Source organism: Corythoichthys intestinalis, chromosome 17 (assembly GCF_030265065.1).
Source record: "Corythoichthys intestinalis isolate RoL2023-P3 chromosome 17, ASM3026506v1, whole genome shotgun sequence".
In the NCBI taxonomy this organism is placed as follows: Eukaryota; Metazoa; Chordata; class Actinopteri; order Syngnathiformes; family Syngnathidae; genus Corythoichthys; species Corythoichthys intestinalis.
Window position 1 is genome coordinate 18,826,781 of NC_080411.1, and position 16,352 is coordinate 18,843,132.

Genomic DNA, 16,352 nt, shown 5'->3' on the forward strand with positions numbered 1-16,352 from the left:
TATCCCCCTGCTGAAGAAAGTACATGTCCAGGCCCGTCTGCTCTGCGGTTCGCTAGAGAGCATTTGGATGATCCAGAAGAGTACTGGGAGAATGTGTTATGGTCAGATGAAACCAAAATAGAACTTTTTGGTAGAAACACAGGTTCTCGTGTTTGGAGGAAAAAGAATCCTGAATTGCACCATACCCACTTTGATGCATGGGGGTGGAAACATCATGCTTTGGGGCTGTTTTTCTGCAAAGGGACCAGGACGACTGATCTGTGTGAAGGAAAGAATGAATGGGGCCATATATCGAGAGATTTTGAGTGAAAATCTCCTTCCATCAGCAAGGGCATTGAAGATGAGACGTGGCCGGGTCTCTCAGCATGACAATGATCCCAAACACACAGTCAGGGCAACAAAGGAGAGGCTTTGTAAGAAGCATTTCAAGGTCTTGGAGTGGACTAGCCAGTCTCCAGATCTCAACCCCGTAGAAAATCTGTGGAGGGAGTTGAAAGTCCGTGTTGCCCAACGACAGCCCCAAAATATCACTGCTCTAGAGGAGATCTGCATAGATGAATGGGTCAAAATACCAGCAACAGTGTGTGAAAAGCTTGTGAAGAGTTACAGAAAACGTTTGGCCTCCGTTATTGCCAACAAAAGGTACATAACAAAGTATTGAGATGAACTTTTGGCATTGATCAAATACTTATTTTCCACCATGATTTGCAAATAAATTCTTTAAAAAATCAAATAATGTGATTTTCTGTTTTTTTTTTCCACATTCTGTCTCTCATGGTTGAGGTTTACCCATGTTGACAATTACAGGCCTCTCTAATATTTTAAAGTGGGAGAACTTGCACAATTAGTGGTTGACTAAATACTTATTTGTCCCACTGTATATATATTTTTTAATTGTTCAACATACCCCTTTAGAAAATGACTAAATATTTCATCTATTTTTTGTGACTTTTTAACTTTATTATGAGTGGAATAAACATGATATAGATTCAGCATCAACAGCCTTCTGACCGAAATCATAATGTACTAAGTCTAAGCATAATTATAACTATTTGAGTGTTATGGTCAAATCCAATAAATCTAAACTAAATTAGAGTAACATATACCACAGCAGCAATTATACATTAAGTGTAATATTTGTGATGATCATCATGGCATATTCAGAAAAAGTTTCATGAGTAAATACTGTAAGTCATAATATACTACAGTTGTTATAGGGGGATACAATTTGACACTTTAGTTTTATTTTAATACAAAATATTTCATGATTCAGAGACAGAGATGTTGCAATTAAGTGCCTGAATTGAGGGACGGGGGCATGATTGGTCAAGAGGGGACCAAAGGCACTGACTGACAATCAGTTGTGTGCTGTGGTGACATGTTGACTTTTTTTAGTTTAGTTTACAAGGAAATGTTTGACACTCCTACGTCTTTTGGTGCTATCTCACCTAAAGCCTTGTCCACTCCTCCCTGCCTCTTAGCTGGCCTGGTCTAACCGTTGAAATGTGTTGAGGCTATGATAGCATTATCAGGCACTCTTTGCTGTCGGGGTTTCACTGGAAAAGCCTGTTGCACTCAGATTTCATGTTTTTTTTTTTCTTTTGCCAACCCTTGCTTCGCAATTAGCACACTCCCCTATGGCTTGTCTCAGCTTTTGCGAGGCCAGCCTCTGAACCTGCAGCTGGCTGTTCGACAGTTGGGAAAGTAAAATGTTGTAAATCTGCCCATATTTGGCATGTAAGATCAGTCAGACAAATTGGGTCTCTTTCTATATTGCAGTGTTTCTAAACCTTTATTGAACCAAAACGTCAATTTCATAGGGGGAAAAACTCTCATGACAAACATTCATTCATTGATCCTAACAAAAAAGTAACTAATTTTACATATACAGAAATAATCACTTGACCCTTTCAAAGAAAAGCCATCTTGAAAACAGATCAATGGACATCAGGCCAGTAATTATGATGGTTATATCAATTGTCATGCTTTGGAACCTGGAAGACTACTGGGAAATAGTTTTCTCGTAAATATGCGTCAATAATTAATGCTCATTTTTATCCCAAAATATTTACATGAATTTCTGGTTTTACACGGTTATGTTGAACGTCTTCTGTGGTGACTAAACAGGAAACTTGCCTTCAGTGTCGTCACTCTTGTAATGACACTGCAGCAGTGTCCATAAGCATTGTCATTGTTGCACTTATCTGTGGACATGCTGGACCACAACACAGTGACACTGGCAATCAAACAGTATCACAGCAACAACAGCAGACATGTCCGTACAGCAACTTCCTTGTCTAGTCATATGGAGGAAATCTGGTGACAATTTCTATTTGTATTCACAAGACTGATAATTAGAAATTCCTCTCCGGCCCCAAATGTGTAGAAGTAACATAAAGTCTATTTTAGATCCAGATATCTAGCAACATTTTAAACTGTCATTTAATGAGTCTATCTTTGGAATGATAACCTTTCTCTCAAATTACCTGCTCTGCATTCCATGAATTTGCCACCCCTTGGGACATGTGGTTTCACAAACCGGACACCGTTCATTTGCATGGAAAACATTTGCATGACAAATCTGCATCTATGCTCCAACGCCTTGTTGCCTTTGTTTTTGGGGGACATTAGAACACTTACAGCTGGTCCAATTTTACAAAGTGTTTTATGTGTCAAGAAAAAAATGGTGTCTTTCTTTCTCTTGTTGTTGTAATAATTGTTTACTTCTTTCAGATTTATTTAAAAATGCTAACACTTTTAATTATACAGTACAACTGTTTTAAAAACTGATAGAAACTTTGAAAATGTTTCTCTTTTCTGCAGCTTTATAACTGAACCTTTCAGTGACAGGCAGCTGCACAGTTAGAAAGCAAATCAAGTACACTATATTTGCAACTTTTACAACACCTGGGCAAATATGCAAATATAAAGGGGTGTACATGTAAATTAACAACTTTAAATTAGGCTAAGTTAGTCTGATTTATCCAGCAGAAAGTCACAATTATATTTGTAAAAAGGCTTTTAAACCAGCTTCATGTTTCTAGTGCACGCTGCACATCTTTTACCTTTTTCTCCCGTTTTTCCTGAGGCTATACGTAACCCCTCCCCTATTCACAACCTCTGTCCTGTTTGCACACCACACCCACAATGATCCTCTTCTTCTTTTTACTGTTGGTTTACATGTGTTGGATTTTGATTAGCTCAGTCCCACTCGAACCAGGATGCCGCCGCAGGCCTGTAACTGTTACTCAGACACAGAGGGTCTTGTTTCCTCTGTGATATCCACAGGTTTTGCATAAAGACCTCAGATTTGTTTGCGAGACAGTAAACGTTCACATCTTCTCTGTTGCCTACGCAGACACTGATTTCTGAGGAACTATAAATCAAATGCTCCCCCCCCCCCTTTCACTATTTTAATTAAACAACATAATATTCTTTTATTGGATGGGACCAGCAATATACATATTTATATCAAATATATCAACAATGATTTACAAGTCTAATCATATTACACTACTAACTGTGTGCACCAGTTCATTGCGAGTCTTTTTGGTTGTTGTTCTACTTTTTGTTTTTTGCATTAAAAAAAAAAAAAAAAAAAAAACATGCATGAAAGTAGCTGGTGGTTAATCGCATGTACTGTTCCAATCTTGCAAAAGTGCTTCATCCTGTTTCTGAAATTAAATAAACCCTGGTGATGATCAGATTTGCCTGAAGCATCTTAAAGTGCTAACTGGTTTGGTGTTTGAGGAAGGTGGTGAGTTTTCCTTAAAGATTATTTGTTAAAGTAAATCCAATGTGCTGGATGGGTGTGGTGACAGTTGACTAAGCAATCAATCCCTCACAGCCTATTTGTTAATCCCCACATCCCAGTCAGTAACCTCAGTGAACTCCTAAAACCAAGCAGGAACAGTGATCGTATGGGTGCGTACGTGCGTGCATGTGGATGTGTATGCATTTGTGTGTATGTGCGTGCGTGTGTCCAAAGTTTAATAAAGCCTCACCTGATGGTTTGTGTAATTCTGATTTCCAGCTGTGATTACAGTTGTAGCTGTCAAATTTTGGAGGATATGTTGCTTTTTGATTTTTTCAATTCTTGGCTATTTATGTAACATTTAATGAAGGATCATCAGCAACATAATTCGTTTATCTTCCGTGCAATTATCCGCAGAACACTGTTTGGGGTGCTGGAGCTTATCGCAGCTAAAGGACAGTTGGCAGGGTGCACCCTGAATTGGTTGCAGGGCTATCGCAGGGCACAAAGAGACAAAAAAACTTCCACACACACTCTCTTTCCGAGGACCAATTTAGAGTGTTCAAGAAGCCTACGATGCATGTTTTCGGGATGTGGGTTGCCACTGGAGTATCTGCAGTAAACATATGCAGGCCGAGGAGGAACATGATTACTCCTCACAGGAAGGCCAAGGCCCAGGATTTGAACCATTGATCTCAGAATTGTGAAGAGGTCATGCTAAATCCTCAGCCACCGGGCAGCAATTCTTAACGTCATCTTTTGTTAAATTGACTTTAATTTTAAAATGATATATCATTACAATGGATCTTTTTTTCTTTTTTTTAAATCGTTTCAAGTGCTCTTCCTTCAAGGGTCGGTTATTGTTTTTAATATTTTGCCATCCTCCCTTAAATATGGTGACCAAAAATAATGTCAAATACCTCTCAGTATGCAATCCAAAACTAAAAAACCTGTCATTACTTAGTTTATGATTAAGTGTCACTTTTTTCAGTTTCAATTTAAAGGAGGGGAACCTTTTCTAGGGTGATAGAGTGACCTAAAAAGACTGAGAAAAAAAAAAAAACAGAATGAGCTGGAAGAATTTTATTGACAGAGTCAAGTCATTTTACTAGACTAACAGTCTGCACACATGCTCTTATCCTTGCAGGGAAGAGGACAGAACAACCACAGCTTCAGCTCGGTCTTAATTTTCATAGATCATGTAATACTTCATTCAGACAATTTCCATTTTTCACATTACATTCATATGTAGTTTAAATGTGATAGCAAAAAAAAATATATATATACATAAATGGTATTATTCTGGGACTCAAAAGACAACAACACACCTCCCACCAAGTCCACATATCTTGAAAGCAAATAACTTATAATTCATTAACTTAATGCAGCGCTAATTCGAATGCATATTATATTTATTTATCTATTTATTATCATTAGAAAATGTAGAAGTAGGAGTTGTAGTATCACAACTAAACATTGACTTCTAAGAATGCATAATAAAACAAATAAAATGTGCTTTTAATTTAAGTTAAAAGCATTTTCATTATAAACTGAACATGGCAGTTTGTATCTAATTCAAACACAGAATAGACTGCAGCAGTTTCACACAGTTGTGCGCTGCTTTTCCGTTGGCAGCAAACGTCATCTATTTGAACAAAGAGTTGGTAGATTTTATGACACACAGTGTGTTATTTGGATTTTGAAATTCTAGATTAATCTCTGATAGACCTAAATTCAAAGGCCTGCATGTGATTTAAGATATTTGGCAGCACAATTGTGATTGTCTAGTTCAGGGGTGCCCAAATCCGGTCCTCGAGAGCCCCTATCCAGCTTGTTTTCCATGTCTCCATCCTTGAACACACCTGAATCAAATGATCACCTCATCAGCAAGCTCTGCAGGAGCCTCATAATGATCCTGATTATTTGAGTCAGGTGTGTTGGAGGAGGGAGAAATGGAAAACAAGCTGGATAGGCGCTCTTGAGGACTGGACTTGGGCACCCCTGGTCTAGTTGATATTCCTCAGTCAGCGAGTTCCCAAAAATAGGATATGAGCTTTACCTGTCACCATATTGTCATCAGTTTCTGTATACTAAACAAAAACTATTTGGAGCAAGTTATTTGAAAATCATCTTGATCATGTATATTATATTACCATGATCAAAATGAAAATTTTACCTCCTTCAATTTACAATTCACCCTGTCATGGCTGGGTTAAAAAAATGATAAAATAAAAAAAGATAAAAGGATGGTGATACCAATTTGAATTATGGTTAGCATGTGGTTTTTAATGGAGGCTGAAACACTGGATTATAAAATAAATAATTTCACTTTTTTTCCCCACAAAATTTCCATTCATATGTATTTGCTAGGTATATAGCGTTCCGTCAAAGTGAAATAAGAACAATATAAAAATCTATATAACGTATTTTTCGGACTATAAATCGCAGTTTTTTTAATAGTTTGGCTGGGAGTGCGACTTATACTCTGGAGCGACTTATGTGTGAAATTTTTAACATATCATTATATCATTTCACATGTTATTTTGATGTTTTGGAGTGACACTGATGGTTTGGTAAACTTGCTAGCATGTTGTTTATTCTATAGTTATCTGAATAACTCTCAATAGCTATGTTACTTTAACATACCGCCCATGTTCACATTTCGTTGTTCATGCATAAAGTAACATTATCATACTGTACACATAGTCAGCATGTTGTTCTCTATTGTATTTTTATTTTAAATTGTCTTTCAAGATGACATATCTGTTCTATGTGTTGGATTTTATCAAGTAAATTTCCCCCAAAAATGCAACTTATACTCCGGTGCGACTTATATGTTTTCTTTTCCCTATTCATTGCGCATTTTTGGGCTGGTACGACTTATACTCAGGTGCGTCTTATAGTCCGAAAAATACGGTAAGTATATTTATTAAATATAAATTAGCTTGTTAAATGAATAATGTTGCCAGATTCAGGTATTTTTGATAAGTAAACAGTAGCCTTTCCCTCCAAAAGTGACCAACCTGTCAGAAAGCTCAAACATTTACACTGCTGTTATCAAATACATTTGATGTTTATAGTTAATTTAAAAAAAGAAAGGATGTACATACATGACTAATTTGCACTCTGATGTATTATAATCTACTCAATTAATTGGCTGCCATTGACGATGACTGATCATGGATGCCTGTCACCAAAAATCGCAGTCAGTAAGTTAATACTTTGTATATGAAGTTCATTAGAAACTCAACTACTGGAGCGTGAAATTGAGAACTAGAAAAGACAACGTGCTGAGGCAATAATTCAATAAATACAATGTCAAGTCAGGTTTCATCAACTAAAGGGTCCAGCCCAAAACAGGTGTATTTTATTGAAGCCTGATGTTATAATTCCTTTAAAATTAGCTTAAAAAACTACGGCAATTAACACAAACTAACTCAGGCTTATTGTAAAGATTACCATTAGATTGCAATGTGCTGTTCTGATTTGTGGGGATGAGCACCCTTAAAGTTCATAGCTTAGGCCCGCACCTGGACAGGTAGTGGGACTGGTCGCCTTCGACACATCACTTGATGCTGTGCTGACTTTCATGGTGCCTGCGAAGGTCCACTTTGCGTTGAAAGCCCTTGGAACATATGTCACATCCAAATGGTTTGAACCCCGTGTGTTTTCTACTGTGGGTGATCAGGTTGGAGCTCTGGCTGAATGCTTTGCCACACACTTGGCACTTATGGGGCTTCTCACCTGTAAAAGATGATTCAACATACAGAAGAACTGCTGAAATAAAAAAAAAAACCTGGCACCATAAAATCTTTGATTCTTTTCTAAATATTTGTTTTAAGATGCTGCCTGCTTTATACAAATCACTCTGTCTCTGGAAAATCTGGTTTTGTCACAACACCTAAGGTGGAAGGAACAGACTGTACACTCTAGATAAAAGTTTCTACGTATGCTTTTTTTTTCAACCAGAATTATTGTGAAGAGCTATATTTTGTTTTTAGATATTTTTTTGATTCATCTGTTATATCAGTCTTGGATAAATTATTGTACGATCATAACAGCAGCATGATTAATTAATAGCATTATACTGTACACATGTGTCCATGTAACAAAGTCATACCTGTGTGAATATATGTATGTTTCTTCATGTCAGACTTCTGGTGAAATCTCTTGCCACAGAACTGACATGGGTATGGTCTCGTGTCAGAGTGGATGAGGAGATGTGTGGAGAGTGTGGATGAGCGCTTGAAGGACTTTCCGCACATTTTACACTCGAAACTTTTTTCCTGGGAAAAAAAAAGGAAAAAACCTACAATGTCACACATTTGTTGTAACTGTTTAATATGAAATAAATGTGAGATGTCATTGGCCAAAAACCCCCAAAACATTTTGAAACATTTATTGAAAAACTGGAAAAGAAAAAAACACATTAATTTGTCCAGCAACTGAATTAATGCAATCTTTATGGTGTGCCAGCATGCAATGAAATTATTTCAAGTGTTGTAAGTCGCTTATAAAGATTTGTGATCTGACATATCCTGTACCATATAATATAATGTGTGTGTGATAGTTCATGTCTTAAAATTTTGTGCAATAGTTCAGGAATTGTACCTGAGAGTGTACATTCATGTGTTGCTCGAGACTGACGGCGTGGCCAAAGGTTTTTCTACAGATGCTACAGCCAAAAGGTCTCGTTCCACTGTGGGACCTCCTGACATGAACCTCCAGGCCGTGAGATGTTGAGAACACCTGAAGCACAGTTCATATGATCAATTCAGGATGCTGTACACATACACTACTATAAAGTTTTAAGTCTTAACGGAAAATGTTTATAGAATGATCTTTAACGGGTTTGCAACTGCATGTACATTCTTAATGAAGATTCAATCAATTTTCAGCTAGCTAAGAAAAGTATGTGACCAACTGGTTGCCAAATAATAACAATAATCATGATAATAATGCTGTCCAACACACAACATGAAAGACAGTTGTCAAATAGTTATGCCATTCTTACTGTTGTAACCTGTTAACATAACAAACCATACCTTATCACAAGTGATACAGTGGTAGGTGTTGGAGCTTGGAGAGTAGTGTGTACTACAGTCCAGGGGCTGCTGGTGTTGCGGGCTGCGGCTGATGTGTGTGTTGTACAGACTGGCGGCATGCTGCAGTACCGTGGGGCTGAAACCCAACTGATAAGGAGAGGGAACCTGATCCCAAGAATATGTCGGTTTATAGTAAGGAGGGAATTCTACCATCTGGGGATCTGACAAGCACAGAAAAAGTCTGTCAGAAAGGTTCAAGGGTGGGTGAAACAAAAGATTTCAAATTCATGCGTTCCTCACCTGTAGGGAAGTACGACTTTGTGGGAATCACTGGGGGTCTGATAGGCTCAGCATGTACAGGCAGGGGACTTTGCAACTCTGTCTCTTTTTTTTCTATTGCTCTGTGGTCTGTTTGTGGATTCAGGCTCCTAGATTGAGGCTTGTCTGAAGAGTCTGTGCTCTGGGGTGAGACACCTGCAAATCCACAAGAATTTGGTTGACTTAAGTCTTCCAGACCATATCGGTAATAAGTAAAAAATAAATTAATACAGATTAAAATAGAAGTGTTAACTTCAGAGTAATTATTGAAAGATTTGAAATCTTTGTCCGTGAATTGCGGAATTATTAAAACAGAGTTAATGTATTGATCTTACCTGTCTCATCTTCATACAATCTATGCATATTAAAAGATGTGCTTCGTTTGTTTTTCACCAGGAATGATCGGGGCATGGTGACTCTAAAAGCACAAATTAAAGTGTTGCTTTAATGTTAAAAAGCAGTCGAAAGCTCGTTTCAAATTTCTCAACACATAAATTGTCAAAATACAAAATTATAAAAAGTTTCACAAATGATTTTAGCAGAATATTTATATAAATCGATGTAAATATTGAGAAAAAAATAATGATTTAATAGCATTTATATTCATTTAATAAAATACAGCTTTAAATATCATATTTTAGAAAAATAAAATAAAACTAGAACTAGAAGTGTTTGACCTTCTCTGGCTGTAAAAGCAACTCACCTTTATCTCAACAAGATCCAATATATAAAATACAAAATCCTTATTCAGACTTCACCTCTGTTTCTCAGAAGAAATCCTTTCCTTCAAGTCCCAAAAGCAAACCAACGTAAAAGCATCGACTTGTTGCTCTTTCTTTGTCTGCCCTCCCTGATTTCCAATCAGATAATTTCGCCGGGGATTCTGACTCTGCTTTCAACCAATGGAAGAGCCGACCTGCAAAAGGCAATTTGCGTATATGACACACGGGGCCTCCTGCTTGCACAGTTACACTAAACACACAGCTGAAGGGGAAAATATTAAATAAAAACTTAAGTTGTGTAAACCTTTCTAAGTTTAATACAGAGGCAATATAATGAGTCATGGTAGATGCGTTTGTGTCAATATATACTTACATTTCATTGATGTAGACTGTCTTTTTTTGACAGCACAAATAAATTGCACACACCTCATATACATACGAAATTTAAAAAATATTATTAAAATCTACTGCTTTATATTATTATTATTAATTCAATATTTGATTGACAAAACGTCACAACTCTCCATGAGTCTTGCACTTGTGATTTACAGTAAATGGTGATAAGGTCACTCCGAAGCACCTCCAAAGATACACACACCAAACCAGTCTGTTAGAATGTGTTGACTTTTAAATTCTCTATTTACTGGTGTAAACACTATATAATAATAATAATCAATTGCGACAGATTTCCTCGCACGCCAGGGTAGTTCAGTGTCCAATATACAATAAACAAGGATGGAATTAAGATGTAGCATTCCCTTTAACAAAAATAATAACATGAACATTTTTGGTGGCTGTACTAACTTTTCATATGTGACAATAAATCCAATACTTATTTAGGAAACGTGCAACTATATTGGCGCTTGAGGCTGACATCTGAGAAAGTAAAAGGGCGACATCTTGTGGAGAACGTCGTTAATATGTATTTTAGTCCGCTACTACGGAACTCGATTTTGCTGGGCTTGGAGGGGTCAACGAATAAATCATCATCATCATCATCATCATCATCATCATCATCATCATCATCATCATCATCATCATCATCATCATCATCATCATCATCATCATCATCATCATATTTTTTTAAATGAAAATTTAAAAGTGTTTGGTAAAAGAAATAAGATTAATTGACTTGGAGAAGCATAATAAATACATTAAGTTATTTTGTCTGTTGCTCTGGTATGCCGTCTCAGTTCATATGTTGACTTTTCCTGCTCTGAGACCGGCAATTTGGAAAAATTTCAAAACTGTCCAATATGCATGTGTGTTACATCATTGGAAAGCTTAACATCTCAATTTTCTGGGGGTAGAAAAATTTTGAACAGGAGGGAATTTTAGAAAAAAAAAAAATTTAAACAGCAAAACCCTAACTGGAGGTGAGAGCACGCGAGAGCATAATTAAAGACGTCATGATTTTAATTAGATGTTACTAACCTACTAACCGTACTTACCTTGTTTCAATCCAAAAACTCCATGTAGCATGTATCATCGAGTGTCAAGACACAGATGTGAATAGCACCAGCTGGATTTTGGGGGGATTTTATGTGGGAAACGTGGTCGTATAACAAGGGTCGCAATGCAGAAATCGCAGACATGGAAGAGTGGTCGAGATGTTCTTTTTCATATATTTACCCTTCTAAACATCCCCCCCCCCAATTTTTCTTTGTTTGGATCGATTATTTATCATCTAACATCGGAAAAAATGCGACAGTAACAAAAAAAAAAAAAAAACAATTAAGCGATAGTTATGAGGTAGATATCCATGAATTTTTTACAGATGCCATTTTTTTCATTGTGACATAATTTGTTTAAAAGTTTAAAATATGCGAGTTTAAAGTCTCTTTTTTTTAAAACGAAATATTACACATAAATTAATGATTCTAAGCTAAAAATGAGAGACATTTTGAATAATAAATATAGATAATTACCTTAGTTTTATGGCTAGGTTGAAACAAAAGCGGTTGCGCGACGTCTTTAAACGGGGGTTTCCAGGCTAAAACGGACAAATTAAAAATAGTTCGGGGGCATATTGTTCTATATAACACAACACTTCTTTTGGCTTAAAATACAGCGGTTTATTTTAAAGAGGGGTGCAATAGCAGAAACTGCAATTTCAGCCTTGCCTGTGTTTTCCGCCATATATATTTGTTTTCACCAGAGTCCCAGCCAGGCTGGATAGCATATAACGCTGTTATGCATGATCTTTCAGATACTTGTGAAGTTGTAAATTTCTAAATTGAGTTCCCACATGTCAGAGCACAATGTGCAAACCCATAACAGAATGATCTGACCAGAAAAATGGACCCTGCAAGAAAGGAGGCTGCCACCCGACCCATCTCCGACAGCACAGGGCCTGAGGCCAAAAGTTGCCCTCATTCTGCTGGTGCCTGTCGAACGACCACCAACCAGCCTTTTTCTGGCGGTGTGAATCTTTCGGCCGTATCCGACTCCAAACCAGCGGTGTATGTCCAGCTGCCGACATGCACCAAGTTGTGTCCCAGTGGGGCCCATCCAGTGCATGACAGCTATAGTACGTGCCTAGTTCCCAGTGGCACCCATCCAGTGGCTGCCATCTTCTTAGTCTTAGTTACCCACCATCATTTATAGCAGAGATGTGAAACTCATTTTTTCGTAGGCCACATAATAGTTATGATTTCTGGGGTATTATGATTGTGAACCAAGATGAGACACTTTAAAAACAGAAGCAGTAGTTGTAGAAATAGCTTATGAATGAATACGGAATAAATACATCTGACTTTTTTGTCTAAATACTTTGTCAAATTAGATAAACTAGTGCACCTCCTCGGAGCTGTGCGCACAGTCCTGTCCCATCGGCTGCAGCATTACGGCCACACACAAATAATCTTTATAACCGAGACGTCTATGATTTATAAACCATGACAGGCATCGAATTATCACTGACAAAATTTGTGCATACTTTCCACTACAATTGTTAATCCAAATGCAATAAAAATCATTGGATGGTTCCTGAGGAGATAGTGACTCCTGGTGGGTGCAAGATTGGAGAACAAAAAATTTGTTGCATTGATGCAAATACCAGACCGCAAGATGAACAGTCATACTAAGTTTTGTTGACTGTGCTTCTGAATATAGCTGGACTGAGAGATTTGTTGTGGTGAATTAGGATGGACTGATTCTGATGAAATATGATAGAATTTTTGAACTTCAGAAGTTCATGTCTTTTTACATGATACAGTGCTTTTACAATGGAACTTTTTGGAGCAGGCAACATCTAAAATCACTGCACGGATGGAGAACATCTTGCTTCTTTGAAAGTAATGGTGTCAACATAATGCTTACTCATTTACTGCGCTTAACATCGCGATTGACACAGTTTTTATCCGCTTTTATGACTAAGATCTTGTTCTGACCTCAAATGACTTGACTTTTCTACATCATGTCCTCAACAGCGAATGTTAGAAAAGTAAGAAGTTTATTTTCACAAAGAAGTTGCCTACAGTACATGTCGATTTATATTTTCTTAACATTTTTTTTTTAAATTTGCAACTATATAGGTATCATTTTTACAAAAATTATATATCATAAATTATTTCACTGCCAAACAAATTGTGGCCACTTCATTTCCAAAAGACATGATCAAGTGTCTGCGCGTGCGCTGTCAACATGTGGGTCACGCGAAACCGCATCACACAAACTTTAGACATCCGCCAGTGAGCAAATGGGAAAAACACTTGCGACCTGGCAGGAGGAATAATACTCATATTGAGTAAAGATTGAAAAAAAAATGGACCACGACGAATATTATTCACTGTCACCTGTTAAACTGAAACTTTCAGTATATGAGAGAAGTAGTTTCGGTGGTGGGATTTCTGGGCGCTAATTTGTGGGATTAATTTGCAATGCAGCCTTTCAGCGGAAGCCTACAGTGGTGGGATGGGCTGTGAGGTGTTCAAGATGGCGGCGCCCTGTGGAGTGAAGCTACTCTAACAGGTAAACAGCTGCAAATATTTTACTTCAGGCTTACGCCAATACAAAGAATCTCAACGCGTTTGTGTTGTGGTATAAACGGATGTTTTTATGGCACGCTTTCAGTCGCGTTACAGTGTCTGTCATGGCAGATTAAATTCGGACTCAGTCTGGGTCGCTGCTGCCAGCTAACGTTAGCTCTTGGCGGTGGGACTGACTTGTTTTTTTAAAGAACAGTGGTAATGGCATTTCACCAGTGGTTGACCCTTCACATATTTCGTGTTACTTTCCCAGCGTGTAGTGTCGGGTTTGAAGCTAGGCTCGCTTTGCGGAGCCCTGGTGGCTACATATTTGTATAATCGGATGAAGTAAACCCAACCCTGGCCATTGTTCTCTGCGAGTTGTTTACGACAAGCAGCAGCAGGCAGTGGTCAGTACTCTGAACACCTAGTCAAACATGCTTTGGCATATTTTTTTTGCAAAACGCAGTTTAGCCTAACCACATGTATATCTCTTAAAATGTGCGTCTATATTGGTTTCCGGCGTGTACATTCAACCGCTTGTTTGCTGCACCTCACTCCGATATAGCACGCATGGCCATGCGTCATTACTGTGATGTTTTAGGTCTGCTCATAATTATCTTGACAGTTGATCCTCAGTCTGTATTAGAGATGCAGCGGTGTGAATAGCATTGACCAAAATGGTATAAGTACAAAAGTAAATGTTTTCACAATAGTGCTGAGATTTGATTGTGACTTTAGATACTCAAGAAATGCTCTCATTTTGTTTAAAAATTGCCGTCTATTACTACTTTTAATTGTCAGTTAACTTTCCTTGAGCCATACAAAAAACATGCATAGAAATCCATTATGAAATGTGTTATATTCAGTGAGTTTATAGTCTAAACTTCATTTCGCTGTATATCACCAACTCCAGAGTCTTGCTTTTTACCCCTTTGTATTTAGATTTTGTCCACTTAAATCGATCAAGTCTTTCTACTGCACCCTGTTCACCTGCCATCAATCTTTGAATGCCAGCCAGGATAAGAATACTGTACAGTGACGTGAAATAGATTGGGTAAAAACAGTACACAAACTTTTGCATGCCGCTATATGTTCCCATTGGTCTCCTGTCCAAGTATAAAATATAGATGCAAAAGTTTAGGCACCTTAGGTATTCCCAAAAGCATTTAGCTTTTGAGACTATAAGGGCAAGCAACTCAAAAATAATGGTCCAGCATTATTCCATTCAAGAAACCACATTACCATTTCATTTCGATTGGGTGATTCATGTTTTCGTTGACATTGAACCCTACTCCTGTAGCTTACTTCAAATATCACTTAACTTTATTCTTCTGTTGTGTCATTCCATAAATACAGTACAACTGCCACTACATTATTGTATCTTATTTAAAAAATGCATTGCCAAGACATGTTACTGAAGAAATTAAAAATGAAAACTGAAACAAAAAAATGTCGGCAATTAATATTCTGTCAGAACTACTCAAAGAGACGTTTTTGAGAAAGTCATTGAAGCACATTATTATCTTGGCATATGTCATGAATGTGTTGGGCAGTGCCCATTGAGGGGTTACCACAATTTGACCCATGGTGGTCTCAGTCAGAAAGGCTTAACGCCAGAGCCTATTAAGAATAGTCCGGACATGTACAAGCTGCTAAATTGAGCTTTTCAATGTATGCTTTTAGTCACAGTTATTTCAAGGGGGACAAATACCTTTTCACACAGGTCCAATTTTACATTTGTTTGAAAATTAAAGTGAACTGCAAGAATTTCAGTGAGGATAAAAAACGATTCACGTTTGTGCTCACATTCACATCTATCAAAAATGTCGAGTCTTTTATTTATTTATTTTTATTTATTATTTTTTATAAAATGTCATTTGGGTAGTGGGAAAACTTGACAGCACTTGCAAAGAATGGCGAAAAGGACAGTAAGTGACTACTTTCTTAACAAACCCGCTGGCACTGTTTCAAAGGAGGCAGATGGGGGGAATAAGTGCGACTCAGAGGCTCGACACGCGAGGCGATGAGCGATGGCGAAATGCGAAAGTTATCGCCATTCAGCTGAAAGCGAACACATGGGTGCGATGCAACCGCAGCGGCAAGCTACAGCGACACGCACCGCCTGATTAGCTATGAATTTGGAGGGCATTTGAAAATTTCCGGTCTTTTCTGAGTGCCAACAACTTCCCATACTGCTGCTTTTTTATTTATTTCCCAGAAATTATGCCGAGAGGTATCATAAAGTATGTGCTGGTCGCACATTGCTATAATGATACGCTCCATGTTGACAAAGTGTGGCGTGTGGAACTGTGGATGTCAATTTCCAGGTTAGCCTGTGTCCTCACAGGTGATTTGTCGATCAATAAATCCGTTGCTGATTGGTTGTAGTGCCAACTGATAGAACAAAATTTCCATGTTAACCTAATTTCTAAGCAGTATACTGGTTGATGTAAAAACTGATAGAGAATAAAATATAGATTCAGAAGTTTGTAGTTTTTTTTTGCATTTATTATTAAAGTATTTATCGGTTAAACAGTGAGAA

At 37.6% G+C, this 16,352-nt stretch overlaps 2 protein-coding genes across 3 annotated transcripts in view; one reads left to right on the forward strand and one right to left on the reverse strand.

Moving 5' to 3' along the window:
• Nucleotides 1-4,917: 4,917 nt before the first annotated feature.
• On the reverse strand, nucleotides 4,918-9,957 carry gfi1b (growth factor independent 1B transcription repressor). Its single transcript, XM_057819353.1, has 7 exons — nucleotides 9,821-9,957; nucleotides 9,453-9,535; nucleotides 9,100-9,273; nucleotides 8,800-9,020; nucleotides 8,366-8,503; nucleotides 7,875-8,040; nucleotides 4,918-7,498 (listed from the first exon to the last, which is right to left on the reverse strand). The coding sequence occupies exons 2-7, from the start codon at nucleotides 9,526-9,528 to the stop codon at nucleotides 7,320-7,322; spliced, it is 954 nt and encodes a 317-aa protein (XP_057675336.1). The 5' UTR covers nucleotides 9,529-9,535; nucleotides 9,821-9,957; the 3' UTR covers nucleotides 4,918-7,319.
• A 3,700-nt stretch (nucleotides 9,958-13,657) lies between these two features.
• Nucleotides 13,658-16,352, forward strand: part of tsc1b (TSC complex subunit 1b) — a 34,749-nt gene continuing 32,054 nt past the window's right edge. For both annotated transcript variants that reach the window (XM_057819377.1, XM_057819378.1), the window contains exon 1: nucleotides 13,658-13,811. The gene's annotated coding sequence lies outside the window, so the exon portion shown is untranslated. The remainder of the gene's footprint in view (nucleotides 13,812-16,352) is intronic.

Coding starts and splice junctions, on each gene's coding strand:
- gfi1b (XM_057819353.1), bottom strand. CDS start 9,528: ATGCCCCGATCATTCCTGGTGAAAAACAAACGAAGCACATCTTTTAAT. Junction 9,021..9,099: donor AAAGTCGTACTTCCCTACAG/GTGAGGAACGCA, acceptor TGTGCTTGTCAG/ATCCCCAGATGGTAGAATTC. Junction 8,041..8,365: donor ACATGAATGTACACTCTCAG/GTACAATTCCTG, acceptor TTTTTTTCCCAG/GAAAAAAGTTTCGAGTGTAA.